Source organism: Neopelma chrysocephalum, unplaced genomic scaffold, assembly GCF_003984885.1.
Source record: "Neopelma chrysocephalum unplaced genomic scaffold, ASM398488v2 Primary Assembly neopelma1_103b, whole genome shotgun sequence".
Lineage (NCBI taxonomy): Eukaryota > Metazoa > Chordata > Aves > Passeriformes > Pipridae > Neopelma > Neopelma chrysocephalum.
The window spans coordinates 2,096,291-2,110,240 of NW_020897767.1; the positions used below are offsets into that span (position 1 = coordinate 2,096,291).

Genomic DNA, 13,950 nt, shown 5'->3' on the forward strand with positions numbered 1-13,950 from the left:
GGAAAGGGTTTGTTTTGTAAATTTTGGGACTCCTCGTATCTCTGACAACACCAACTCTTTAATGGCAGCAGTGAGGAACATGTGTATCACCTGGACACTCCAACCTGGGGCTGGACTAGTTGGAAAAAACCACCAGTTTATTTGGGGAAGTGACAAAAGAGGTGTGGGAATGTTCAGAAGTGCATGGATTTTATTTATTCAGCGTGTGTGGAAGTTCAGAGGAGTGAGAGCTGGCACAGGAAGGATGATTTTGTCCAGGACAAGGGAGATATATTCTTGTTTACCACTGGTTTGGATTAGAATCCCAGAAGGGTTTGGGTTGGAAGGGACCTTAGAGCTCAGGGACCATGGGCAGGGACACCTTCCACTAGCCCAGGATGCTCCAATCCCCATCCAACCTGGCCTTGGACACTTCCAGGGATGGAGCAGCCACAGTTCATCTGGGCAACCTGTGCCAGGGCCTCCCCACCCTCCCAGCCAGGAATTCCTTCCCAATATCCCATCTAACTGCCTTCTGGCAGTGGGAAGCCATTCCCTGTGTCCTGCCACTACAGTTCCTGAAGAAGATTCCCTCTGTGGCTTCTCTGCAGCCCCTGCAGACACTGCAAAGCCGCTGTGAGTCTTCTCTCTTCTTACATCAGTACCTGGGTATGAGCACCAACTTCTCACACGGGTAAACTCCAGTTTAAAACACAGACATGGGGAAGGAACCTGTTTAAAACCAGCCATCCCATATTTCCAAGAGGTCAAGCCCAGGAGAATCCCCCCAGGAGGCCACGTACCTGCTTCAGGGCTGCTCTGGTTACAGCTGCTGCCGATGCTGTTGGGGATCACCGGGGCCGAGGGTGCCTGGAGTCGCGCCTGAGGTGGGTTCTGGTGCAAGGAGTTTCCTAAAGCCATTCCCGACTGCGGGAGCATCCCGCAGCTCCCACCGGCCTGCATCTGGCTGATGAGCCCTGCCAGGTGGTTGGTGCTGCCTGGGCTGGCCCCGTGCCCAAAGGCAGGGTTGGGGCCGTGGCAGTGCAGCCCCTCCCCGCGCAGGGGCAGCCCCGGCGCCAGCGGGGCCTGGAGGCCGCCCGAGCTCAGGGCGGGCTCCGGGAAGTGCATCTGGTTCCCGGAGCAGGGCAGGGCAGAGCCGGAGCTCCCACAGCCCGTGGAACTATTGCTGCTCACGTGGGAGCTCTGGCAGCTCATGGACTGCAGGAGCTGCGACATGGAGCTGATGGGGAAGGAGCTTTGACTCTGCTTTCTTATCAAATCGGATCCGGCTTTGGAAACCCCAGAACTGTCCAACTGGGACTGTCTCAGCAGGCTCAGCACCGTGGTGGGGGGCTGCTTTCTTTTCCTCAGAGGATCCTTTTGCTGAGACATCAGTTTGTCTCTCAGTGCCGCTCGGCCGCTCTGCCCTTCCGTGGTGGGGAGGAGCACGTTGGCAGCAGGAGGGAACATGGAATTTAAAGTGCTGTGTCCTTCGGAGTTGCCGCCGCCGGCAACAGGTCCAGAGTTGCTACTGCTGCTGTTGTTGGTACCAGCGAGTTTGTTTTGATTTGCTAGCTGTGCTTTGGCTGCTGCTGACAGTAAACTGCTGGCTGGGAAAGAGGCAGCGTTGTGCTGGTTCAAGATCTGGTTTAAAGGCATTCCCAGCAAACCGGGCTGACTCTTCAAGGAACCGCTTCCAGCCGATGCAGCGGGAAAAACTGCATTGTTGGGAGGATTGAGTACATTGCTCATTCCAGCGATTAACGGGTTGGGGATGTCCTTGTACTGGCCGAGTCCATCGTGCTTGGTGGAAGGGCTGGATGGCATGGACGGCCTCGGCGAGCCTATGGTCGACCTCGGGGACCTGGGGGGGACCTTGATGCCGCCGCAGGCCGACTGCGGCCCGACCGGGGGCAGCAGGAAGTTCCCGTGATCCGACGACGTGGAGGAAGAGCGCGACCTTTGGGGAGAGGCCTCGATCCTGCCCATCCCGGGGCCCATCATGTGCACCGGGGAGGTCACGGGCGACGGGGACAGGGAGGTGGAGGCGGAGTGCTGGACCCTCTGGCCGTGGTTGGCGTGGTTGGCGTGGGCGGGTTTGACGGTGGGCAGGGGCAGGTTGCTGGGCAGGGGCACGACGGCGGGGGGCATGCTTACATTCATCACGGGTACCTGAGAGTGGGCGCTCGCGTGGAACGGGGACGGGGGCACGATCACGGGGTTCTGGCTCGCCGGCTTGCTGGGAATGGGGTCCAGGATGCCGAGGGGATCCTTCTCGGAGGGCAATGGCTTTTTCTGCAGGGCGCACGACGGCGGCGGAGGTGGGGGAGGTGGGGGCGGGGGAGGGCCCTGCGGGGGGGGCTTGTGGTGGAACATGGCCCGCGGGATCTCCATCCCCGCGGAGAAGGAGCACAGGGGCTTTTTCATGACGGGGCTTTTCGTGGTCAGGGTGGGGGACAGAGGTATGTTAGTCCTGCCGGCCATGGCGCAGGAGGACTGGATGGGGGAGCCGTGCAGCATCACCGACGGCGGCGACAGCGGCGTCCTGCTCATGTGGATGGGGCTGGAGTTGGGCGCTCCGTGGAAACCGGGATTGTTCCTGGTGAAAACGTCGGGGCTCCCCAGCGGGTCAGTCCTGGGAGAGATGGAGCCGTCGCCGTAGATCTGCGAGCCCGAGGAGGCCGGGCTGGGCATCCCGCCGTGGCTGCCCCGGTACGGAGACTTCTGTCCCAGCTCACTGCTCCCCAACCTCTGCCTGGGATACACAGGATGGAGCTCTGGCTGCTGGCTCCCGGCCATCTCTTGCACGTACAGCCTCCCCATGGCATTGGATGCCCCGATCATCAGCTTGAAAGGAGTCTTACATTCCGGCATCACGGAATTTGTAATTCCTTCATGCGGTTTATTCCTCGCGGATCTCGGAGTTGCTGCTCGAGTGGGAACTACCGGAGTCGCACCTGGTGTTAAAAACACACAACAGTCACTGTTTGGAAACGCAGCATCACAGGTTTCAGTGCAGAACTACAGGGTGTGAAAATATTCCTAAAAGCAAGGAAGCCTCTGGCTAAACTTGGGCTTCCAGAGGAATGAAACCCCAGTCACTGAGGAGCTGCTGGAACGGCGCCTGTCGCCCTGTACAGATCTTAATTTAATATCCCATATAAATATGGACAACTGGAAACCTTTCTCCTGCCCTTCTGTCTTTTCCAACCATCACCTCCAGCGTCCCACTCCTGGATTTCCAGCAGCAGCCCTCTGGCAGGAGCAGGGAGCCGCTGTCGCAGGGAAAAGGAGCCTCTGGCACCATCTATTGAGGACAGGAGGAACAAAGCCCAGCCAGGGCTGAGACTCACTTCCCAGGTGCTGCCCCAAACGCTTTCCCTGATGAGGGATTCTGGATGCTTTAGATGTTTGTTTTCAGGATAAAAGCCTTGGGGATATTTGCACATGTTGACACAGGAACCCCTCTACAATGGAAAAATTCCCGCTTTTGAGCCCAGACCTTCCTACAAGCACGAGGCCACTTCCCATCTTTATTTAAAAAGATTTTTTTTCCCCCCAATGTTTTACTTTCAGAACATCATCACAAGCAGCTCCAAAGTCTGGGGGACTTTCTGCCAGTTGTGCTGCTCTGGGAATTTGCAATTCAGCTCAGAGCGCTTGGCACGGAGCCCCTCAATGTGCAAACTCCAATTGGGAGCTGCAAATTCCATCTCCAGAGGAACTCAGAGGTGCCTTGAAATTCTTCTGCTCAAAAGAATTCCATTCCCATCTCTCCTTCAGCCTGGGCAGACTGACATTCCTGCTTTCATTCTGTTTGCACAACCAGCCACACCACCACAGAAACAAACATTTTACCTGTCCCAAAATACAACCAAAGTCTCAATTTAGGGGACAAAACTCAAGGCTGAACTGCAAAATAAAATGAGTATGAGAGGCCTCACCTTGAATGCTGGAACTAAGCAAATGGTCACATGCAAGGGTGTGAAAATGAAAAGATATTTTGCTTACAAAGGCCATTTATTGGGAAATTTTCTTCTTTGCTTAGGGCACAAAATTCTGACCAGCAGAGAAGGTAAAAGCACCTGAAAGTCACTCATATCTTGAATACTTACCTGGTTTCACCTCCTTCATTCTGCTAATTTTTTGAAATCAAGAATGTAATTTAAGTACCACTCATCAAAAAAAATTAAGGAGGAAAATGTGTAGCACCTTGGGAAACTGCACTGCTAGTTACAAATGAAATGACATTGCAAAAAAATTTAAACAGAGGTTTAAAATCCTAAATTTCAATGTGAAAATCAGTCCTATGAACAGCGTGGGTTAAACTTCACATTGGTCAGCACCATCCTGCCATCTGATCTTATGGGTCTTGTTTCTCAATCATTTACAGCTAAAAGTTGTTTTTTCCAGGTGAACAACCTCAGAATTATCAGGATTTGTTGTTACACCTTTTCTTTCACCCCAGATCTCAGTGATCCCCCCGGTTTTACAACGTGGTTTTGACCTTCTCTTGTTTTGGTAACACCTGTCAACTCCCAGCCACCAACACATTACTTATTTTCTCTTTTTTTTTTATGTTGACATGGATAATTAAAATGCTAATCCAGGTTGGTGCCTAAAAATAATCCTTGAGAAATTACAGTGGAGATCTCCTTTGCTGTATCTTCTCCTTTACAACACAATTTCCCATTTAGCCACGTCCTAATCCCTTCATAATCACTTTATTCTGCTCCTCTAATTTCCCATGTGACAGAATATCAGACATACTGCCACAGTTCCAAAAGATGAGAGTTAATGTATTTTCTTTGTTCTAGAACAATCTGATACCTTTTCCAAGAAAATCATGCTCTTGGGCTGGGAATGACCTGATTTAGACTCATTTTCTATCTCCCTGCATCTCTGATCATTCCATTTATTCCTTAAATCTGTTTATTTTTGCACTCACAGACACATCAGACTTTCGGGGGTGGTTTTGCATAGTAATTACATGTACAAAATTAAGATTATCAAGTGATTCTGCAGGATTTAAGTTTTACTCACTTGTTCCACCCCCGGGACTGGTGAGAACCAGGGAAGGATGAGGTGCTTCCATGCTTTTGTGCAGTGTAGCCACAGCAATGATCTTCCTCTTGTGGATGCATAGTTTGGTGACATCTTCATCTGCTTTGACATCTTCAGCAGTTCTCTGCTTCACAGCAGCTCCAGGATCGAAATTAAACACCTGGGAGTGAAAAATTCCAGTGTTTAAGCCATGATTATGGGCAGAAAACTCACCAAACACACCTCAATTTCATACAGAATATACAGGAATTTTCCTCTGTTCCTCAGAGCTCTTTGACTGCTCCTACATTGACAGGAAGTTTGGAAATGATAAATATATTTATAATAACTGAGTCAGATCCTGTCCAAGAGGGGAGGAGGCAGAGGAGAGATTAACTTTTGGATTTTAGGGTAGAACTTTGGGTGCACTCTACTTATTTTGATATACACATATATGATGTGAACAGAGGTCAAGCCATGGCATCATAAATATTCCAGTAAAGACCCAAAATGCTGCTTTGCTTTACCTTGGGAAGAACAAGAGGACATTCTAGGCCACACTTGCACGTTCCATCAGTCAGCAAGTAAGTCTTCACCTGCTCCAAGCAGGATAATAAAGACCCACTGGGACTGTAAAGGAACAGAAATGATGAATAAAAGCTATTTGATAGGTCATGACTTGCACCTGCCGGTCTAAAAACTCACAAGGAGAGCTATATTTATTATTTTTTCCATATTATTTCTTGCTTTTTGTCAAGAATTGCAATGAAACTTCATAAAAAACACCAAAAAAAACCCCCTCTCAAACATATTTTAAAGGAAATAAAACTGTTGCATCCAGGTCTCTGAGTTGCACAAAGTTTGGTTTCATCCAGCTAAGACTTGGATCCTCTCAGTGGAAGTGAGGAACAGCCCACCCAGGAGCCAGGAGCTGCAAATAGCCCCAATTTTTAACAAAAACAACCCAACTGGAATAGCTTGGATGAGGAAAACAAATTCCAAACAAACTGTGACAAACTTTGGCGCTTAAAACCCAAGGTGGAAACGTCTCCTCCCGCACAAGAACCAAGTGACATCTAAAGCAACATCTGCAAGTGACATTTTCAGCTCTGCTGACACTTTAAATCAGGGATTTATTTGCCAGACTTGCCCTGGAATGGTTATTTTTGGGAGAAGTGCTCGGGCTGAATCTGTGTAACAGTGACAGTTTTGAGGGTGAGGAAGATAAAAGAGCAAAACTAAAAATAGGGCTGAAGTGACAGGTCAGGAAGTCAAACCTTCCCTGTCTGGAATCCTCGGGGAGGAGGGGAAAACTACTCTTCATTTCAATTTATTTGAATTTCAGCTCCAGACTGGTTAAATCATGATCCCTTTGGACTTTGCCAACCTGTCCTGACTATGCTCAGCTCCACACTTGGTGATGGAACAGCTTCCCATGGGATTTGCTCTGGACCATCCCATCTGCACCTCAAACCTCCACAGACACTTTCTGTGATGCTTAAAAATTCATGTTCAGTATGCTCTGGAGTCAGGACTGGGTAAACAAAAAAAAAAGGCTCTTTTTTTTGGAATATTTCTGGAATAAAGCAATCCTAAATAACCCTTTTGTGCAGTTTGCCTGGACACACGTGACCAGTTCAGGATCAAGGAGATCCTGGAAAAAAACCCACACTGTGCTCATGATCAGAGGGTGTGAAGGAAGGTCATTCCAGTGAATCTGTGGGATGTGGGATCCACCATCCCTCCTGCACGTACAGCCAGGGTTATTTGTCCACAAGAAACCACCAAACTTTAAAAAGGCCCATTTTTTTTCCTGTTCCTGGGCAGAGCCATAACTGCAAAGTCTCTTTTGTGTGCACAGATCTCCTCACGCTTCCTTTGTAAGAATCCATGGAATCATGGAATGGTTTGGGTTGGAAGGGACCTTAAGATCATCCCATTCCACCCCCTGCCATGGGCAGGGACACCTTCCACCAGCCCAGGTTGCTCCAAGCCCCGTCCAACCTGGCCTTGGACACTTCCAGGGATGGTTTAGGCCCTACTTTAAGGCAGCAGCACAGTTTTACCAAGCAAAGCCCTGAGAATCAACTCAGTGCTTTTACCAGGTAATAAAAACTAGTTAATTAATGGATTTAATCTTGATTTAATCCAAAGCAAGTGCTGCCAGCTGCCAGCAACGCTTGTGTGCTTTACAGGGGAGCACAAACACAGGGTCTTTATTCAGCTGGGATGGTTAAATCATGTCAGATCTTAATATATCCACTAATTTTCCCTAGGATAGCTGTGGAGTCAATATTGTTTGACCTTTCCTTGTCTCCATAAATGCTGTGCACACTTCAGGGCAGAGCAGGATTCAGTCCTTGGAGATCCAGCTGCCCTGGCTGAGCCCTGTGGATGCTCCATGTCAAGCAGGAGATGGGACTATTTGACTTCCACCCTTTAACCACTGAATTAAAGAATAAAAAAAGAACATGGGAAGAGGGCAGAAATAACACAGTCACCCCCAAGGCTGTAGGAAATGTATGAAACTTCTCAGAGCTGTAGAAAACCAAGTTGAAAAGCGGGTGGGATCACGAGGGACATAAAAGTACCAAAGCATTTGATGTCCTGGTGTCTGGATATAAAAATTATTGGGAAAAAAAAGGCCCCAACCAAGCCAGAACTTTTCCTTTCTCATTGATTTTGAACTCAGGCAGAGGCCCAGTGAATTAGAGCTGTAATGAGAAGTGCAAGGGAAGGCGATTTCTCTCCTGACATGGGTATCACTGACACGGATTTGGTTGGATTCTGCTAATTGGGAACATCAACAAGAAATCCCGGAATGCATCTGATCTTTTATGGTAGTTTAGTGTAAAATTGGAGCAGGCTTTGACTCATTAAAGGGTTTTGTCTTGGTAATACATAAAATGTGGTTATTTTAATGACAGAATAGTGGAATGAGATTAAGCAAATAACAGACTGGACCTGTGTGATGTAAACCTGCTCTCCCCACATTTTGTTAAAGCTGACTTTGATCTTTTTTTTCCAATAACATTTAATTTACAGTCTGTTTGTCTGAACACATTGATTTAATACCAATTTCAATGCATTTCTTCGTGACCGTTCTGGGGCGAAGCAAAAAAACCCAAAAAAATCCAATAAGCCACGAAAATAAACAAATAAAGTACCTAAAACTTCAGATTTAGGCTTATGTTCCTGTTTCTTTTCCTACAGGAGAGATGTGAGGAATCCATAGGAGTAAATCTTGCTGGAGAACAGCAGTGATAGTGAACAGAGAACTTCCGTGGGCATAACAAAACTGATGTTTTTTGGAGCTACTGAGTAGCCACAGAAGTTCTACAGGTATTAAGCAGTTACATAACTTAAATTCCCTTTCAAAAAAAATCACAGAATCCTGGAATAATTTGGGATGGAAGGGACCTAAAGATCAACCAGTCCCACCCCCTGCCATGGGCAGGGACAGCTTTCACCAGCCCAGGTTGCTCCAACCTGGCCTTGGACACTTCCAGGGATCCAGGGGCAGCCACAGCTTCTCTGCCCAACCTGTGCCAGGGCCTCCCCACCCTCCCAGCCAGGAATTCCTTCCCAATATCCCATCTCACCCTGCCCTCCTTCAGCTTCAAAAATCCCCTTGGAAAACAACAAGTTTCCCGGGACGTTTTTGAGTGCGAGGAAGGAGCTGAGTCCCTTATTTGCTGCCCCAACTGGCAGTAATAATTAATTTAAATTAATTTAACGACAGAACCCCCAGAGCAAGGAAAGCAGGTGCCCCTGGGGTGACCTTACCTGATGTAGAGAACTCCACTTTGGTCCACCCGCCGCTGCCACCCCACGGGAACTTGCACTGCTGGTGGCCCTCCGTCCGTGTCCCCTCCGTCACACTCCTTCCCACCATTCATTTTCCCGTTTCTGCTTGTGAGACTCCAGAGATATCAACAGGAGGGGGATCTCCTTCTCCTACATGTCATCCTGGCCTCCCAGAGCAGGCCCTGCAGCTCGGCTGATCCCGAATCGGACAAAGTGCATCGGGAGGCTCCGAGCTCAGTTTGAAACCAAGTCCTTCCGAGGGGCCATTTTGGTTCAACGAGTCACTTTTCCCATCACAGTCCACATTAAATATGCAAGGTTTAAACTCCTTATCTATTCATAAGGACGAACTCTAGAGAGGAAAAAAAATTAGTGCTTCCGACTTGGGCAAATCATAATTCGCCAATCCTTTCGTTACCTGTCAGGAAAGGAGAATTCCTAGTTGGAATTGGCTCCCAGCTTGAGGACTGGCTCAGAGAACTTGTACTTGGTGAAAGCTTGTCTCATTTTTTTTATAAATATGAGTCAGATCCAGTACCTCCAGGTATTACACCCTTTGTATGCCACATTCTTTCTGTTTGCTTTTTAGCTTCTGCTCGCTGTCCAAGTTGTCTTCTTGGGTTTCTTTCATGACTCCTTGGCTCCAATAAAACAGCCTGAAAAACATGGATGAAACAGCCTGAAAAAAAACGTTTTCCCCAAGTTTTTCAGCGCAGGGAGGTGTTTACAGCTGCAGCCATTTAAAGAGCTTAAAATTCAGATTTTCAATGTCAGTGGAACCATTAAAACAAGGCTTAGAGTAAATATAAACCTGCCAGCAAATTCTATTTATACGTGGATGGAACTACGTCTTAAAAGCAACAAGAGTGAAGCTGCTATTGCATAGTTAATGTACAGTTTGGGTGAATTAAGGGATGCATCTTTTCACTGAATATTTTCACGTATTCTTCTGTTCAGAACCATCAGCAGATGACTAAATTAATGCCCTTTAAAAATTGTTTATAAACCTGAATGAATTTAATGTGGAGGAAGCTGCTTCCGGGCTCGGTAATATCCATAAAAATGGAAAAGCGCTGCATTTGGATTAAATTTAAATAATCATCTTTCCAAAAATTGTGTTGTAAAAAGGGAAAATGCAGCATCAAGGCACTGATCTCTGAATACCTGGGAAACAATCTGAATATCTTCAGGAATAATTCCTTCCCCCCCCCCTCCATGATTTAACTCTTCATGACCGAAGTTCACAACAATGTTATTCCCCCAAAATTATGTTATTTCCCCAAAACAGGTTTCCAAGTTGACCAGGTGAGGCTGAGCTCTCGAGTCTGGGTGTTTTGTTAAGGTGAGACAAACATGGGAGTGTGGGATTGGAACAGTAAACACATCAGAACAAACAGCAATCCTAAAATTCAAACACAAAAGGCACCGATGACGGTTGGAGTAACAACATTAACAGGTTTTATTTGGGATCATGTGTCATTTCTGCCTCATTCCTGACACTCTGTCATGCCAACATGTTAAACACAGTAAATGTTACAGACCTGACTGATTTTAATAAGAAAAGGGTTTTTTTTGAGCTAGAAATGGAACATGAAGACTCAGGATCCCACATTTCTGCAAGAGCACCACATTAAATCTATATTTAACAGGAATAACAGCTCCTTCCTTCAAGGCCACTAAAGGAAGACTGGAGAGGCATAAACAGAGTCCTGGGAATGTTCCCTCAAGTCCCCTAACACAGAACATTCTCTTTAGATGTTCTTTTTACAAATATAAAGCTCCAAACGCTCCGTGGGGAAAGAAAAATCCCTGGAGTCTTTCCAAGGATGAGGAGCAGGTTGGGCAGAGCCCCTGGACTCAAGGGCTGAGATCTGAAGACCACGGGGGGATTTGGGCAAAGGTTGGACCTGGAGGCCTTTTCCAACCTTAAAGATTCCGGGATTTCAGATTTGCTGTGGGATGAAGCCTTCTGGAATAGCCTGGAGCTGGAATAGCCTGGAGCCTTCTGGAATAGCCTGGAGCTGCTCTGCTTCCACTTTCCAAGACTCTGGAGCACTCCAGCAGGATGTAATCCTTGGCTGGACAAGACTGGGGAAGGGACCAGGAGACTGAGGAGCTCCCTGGGAATGTCACAGGGACATCTTGTCAAAACAATCCTCAGTCTGGGACACAGGAACAGGATTTGGAAGCTCTTGGCAACAGTTCAGGAATCCTGACGTTGGATTGGTTTTATCCTCCTTAAGGAGGGAGCAGATGATGTTCCATCCAACCTAAGGCAGAATTTACTTTCCTGCTGAATTTCCTGTGGAAGGCTAAAATAGGGGAATAATTTCCCTGTTACTCTGAGTGAGAATTAACCTTCTGTGACGTGACAACACCAGGAAATATATATTTAAAATCCTGGGAGCACGGGGTGAAGGGAAAGCTGCTCATCTCAGCCCAGCCTTGCTGTGGTTCACGTTGCTGTTTAGGGCAGTTTCTCTGGATCCATTATGAGTAAATAATATCCAGCAACTTTTTTTTTTTTGCAAGAGATGCTTGGAAGAAACCTTGTATTTCTGCTGGATCTGCAGTGTCCTGTCTCAGTTAACATCTCATTCCACCTCCACCACAACTGATCACAACAACCTTCTTCAGGGTGTGAAATGGCACAAAAAGGAGCAAAAAAAAGTCCTTAATTGCTTCTTCTGTGGAAAGTATTTAAATATTTTTATGAAAGAGGGCAGGTTTAGATGAGAGATTAGGGAGAAATTCCTGGCTGGGAGGGTGGGGAGGCCCTGGCACAGGTTGCCCAGAGAAGCTGTGGTTGCCCCTGGATCCCTGGAAGTGTCCAAGGCCAGGTTGGAGCAACCTGGGATACTGGAAGGTGCCAGGGAATTGGAATGGGATGATCTAGAAGGTCCTTTCAACCCAAACCCTTCTGGGATTCTGGGATTCTGTGGAAAGTAAGAATTGCTAAAGCAGAATTTATAACATTTATTTGTTCTCAGCTCTTAAATATTTCGGGTATTAATGGCTAAGGAGCAAATTCCACGTGGATTTCCACAAAGTGCAGGCAGTAAAGCCCCCAGTCCTTACAGTAACCACTGCAATGGCACAGGGAAGAGCTGCCCATCCATGTTCTGGTACAGAAATCCAGCCCTAATCCCCACAGAAAGTTCCTGTGTGTTCTTTCATTTAACTCCATAACACCAGACTACTCAAACCTTTACATTTTTTACTGGTCCAGGGACCTACAACCCCACAGGAGGAGAGGAAATGGCCTCAGGCTGTGCCAGGGGAGGGTCAGGTTGGACAGGAGGAAGAATTTCTCCCTGGAAAGGGTGGTCAGGCCTTGGCAGGGGCTGCCCAGGGAGGTTTGGAGTGCCCATCCCTGAAGGTGTCCCAGGAAGGCCTGGCCGTGGCACTCAGTGCTCTGGGCTGGGGGACAAGGTGGGCATTGGGCACAGGGGGGACTCTGATCTTGGAGAGCTTTTCCAGCCTCAGTGATCCTGGGATTCAGTGATCCTGGGATTCTGTGATCCTGTGATTCTGTGATCCTGTGAATTCCTGACTGCAGAAAAATCCCACCTCTTGATGCACCGTTTTTCCCTTCCCCATCCGAACGCTCCATCTGAAGCGTTCCACACCTTGGATTGGGATAGAAAGGAGCTGGAGCAAATCCAAGGTATTCTGGACACTGGATCCCACCCAGAGGCCTGACTCCCATCAGCCCATGCAATAAATCCCTCTCCTCCACAACCTTCTCACAGCTCCAGACAACTCCTGTTATCTCCCCACGAGCAAACACAGCTTTCCACATCTAACCCAATTCCTCCTTTTCCCCGTGAGCCAGGACATGCCTTTTAGATTTGTTTTGCAATCCTGTTCCATTACAATATCCTTCAAAATATTTCACTGGAGAACTATGCAAAACTACACCGAATTCCTGCCCTGCCCCCCCTTCAGCCCCCTGGACCCCTTCCCCCCATGGAAAATTTCTCCCTAATTTTCATATGCTGAAGGTATGTTTTCAATTTTTAATGTGGTTCTCTCACTTCTTTTTTTTGAAATGTTGCATTTTAGGGCCTCTCTGCACGCTCAGCTGTTCATGTTCACTTTAACAACTTCTTTAGTCAAGCAGGGAAAGAGAAAACTTGGTGTAAAAGTAAAAAATTTAAATTAGATACAAATTGTCTGGATTCTGATCTATCCCCATATGATGTGATTAATATTTATTTTATTAATAAATGGACTTATTGAGACAAATTTTGACAGTCTGATATTGCAAAAACATAGAATCATCATGGAATCCCAGGATGGTTTGGGTTGGAAGGGACCTTAAAGCTCATCCCATTCCATCCCTGCCATGGGCAGGGACACCTTCCACTATCCCAGGTTGCCCCAAGCCCTGTCCAACCTTTTGAGTAAAGAATTTATTCCCACTAAAACATAATCTAAATCTCTCCTCTTTCAGTTTAAATCCATCCCCCCTTGTCCTCCAATCACTTTGGATGCTCCATCACTTTTTTTTCCACGAACTTTTAATGGTGCCCAACAATTCCACGGATCACAAAGGATGCACAAATCCCAGTGGTCACCCATGGAATGACCACATTTTGGGAATAAAGCTCTGCAAACCCTTGGAACAGACACCAAACACGGCTGGGAGACACAAATCACACCCTCATTTTCGAGGCTTTCCTTTGTAGCACAAGAAAACCTACAGAATGGAATGAGAAATGCCCTCAAATCAAATTATTGGAGTTTTAGAACTAATAAAAGTTAGCTTCTTAAAAAGCATCATTGTCCATCCCCTCAGAGTGAAAAGGAATTTTTATTTGGTCATGGTTTGCACATTATTAATCTGTTTAAGTCTACCCAAGCAATCAGCTGGGATTCTCCTATATCATCTCATCCCATACAAATGTTGCATCATTTTTTGGGAATGCTTTCCCACTCTGAAAAGCAGCTTTCTCCTGACTAATTAGACCAGTGGTGAATATTTGATGAAGGCCTATTTTTAGGAGATGATTCAACAAACAAAAAGTGTAAAGGAAACCTTCCTTCCTTCAATCTTCTCTCATTGTGTTGGTCTCCAGGAGCAAGACACGGCTGTACATGTGATTTACATGTGATTTA

General features: G+C 47.1%; 1 protein-coding gene and 1 long non-coding RNA gene across 3 annotated transcripts in view; both read right to left on the reverse strand.

Moving 5' to 3' along the window:
- MBD5 (methyl-CpG binding domain protein 5) overlaps positions 1–9,267 on the reverse strand; it is a 33,866-nt gene extending 24,599 nt beyond the window's left edge. The window contains exons 1-4 of the mRNA XM_027695924.1: positions 8,809–9,267; positions 5,550–5,652; positions 5,023–5,203; positions 783–2,936 (exon numbers count right to left, since the gene is read on the reverse strand). Coding sequence (XP_027551725.1) covers positions 783–2,936; positions 5,023–5,203; positions 5,550–5,652; positions 8,809–8,921 — 2,551 coding nt within the window. The 5' untranslated portion in view covers positions 8,922–9,267. The remainder of the gene's footprint in view (positions 1–782; positions 2,937–5,022; positions 5,204–5,549; positions 5,653–8,808) is intronic.
- A 151-nt stretch (positions 9,268–9,418) lies between these two features.
- Positions 9,419–13,950, reverse strand: part of LOC113973594 — a 31,386-nt gene continuing 26,854 nt past the window's right edge. For both annotated transcript variants that reach the window (XR_003536265.1, XR_003536266.1), the window contains exon 5: positions 9,419–9,485. This is a non-coding gene — a long non-coding RNA (uncharacterized LOC113973594). The remainder of the gene's footprint in view (positions 9,486–13,950) is intronic.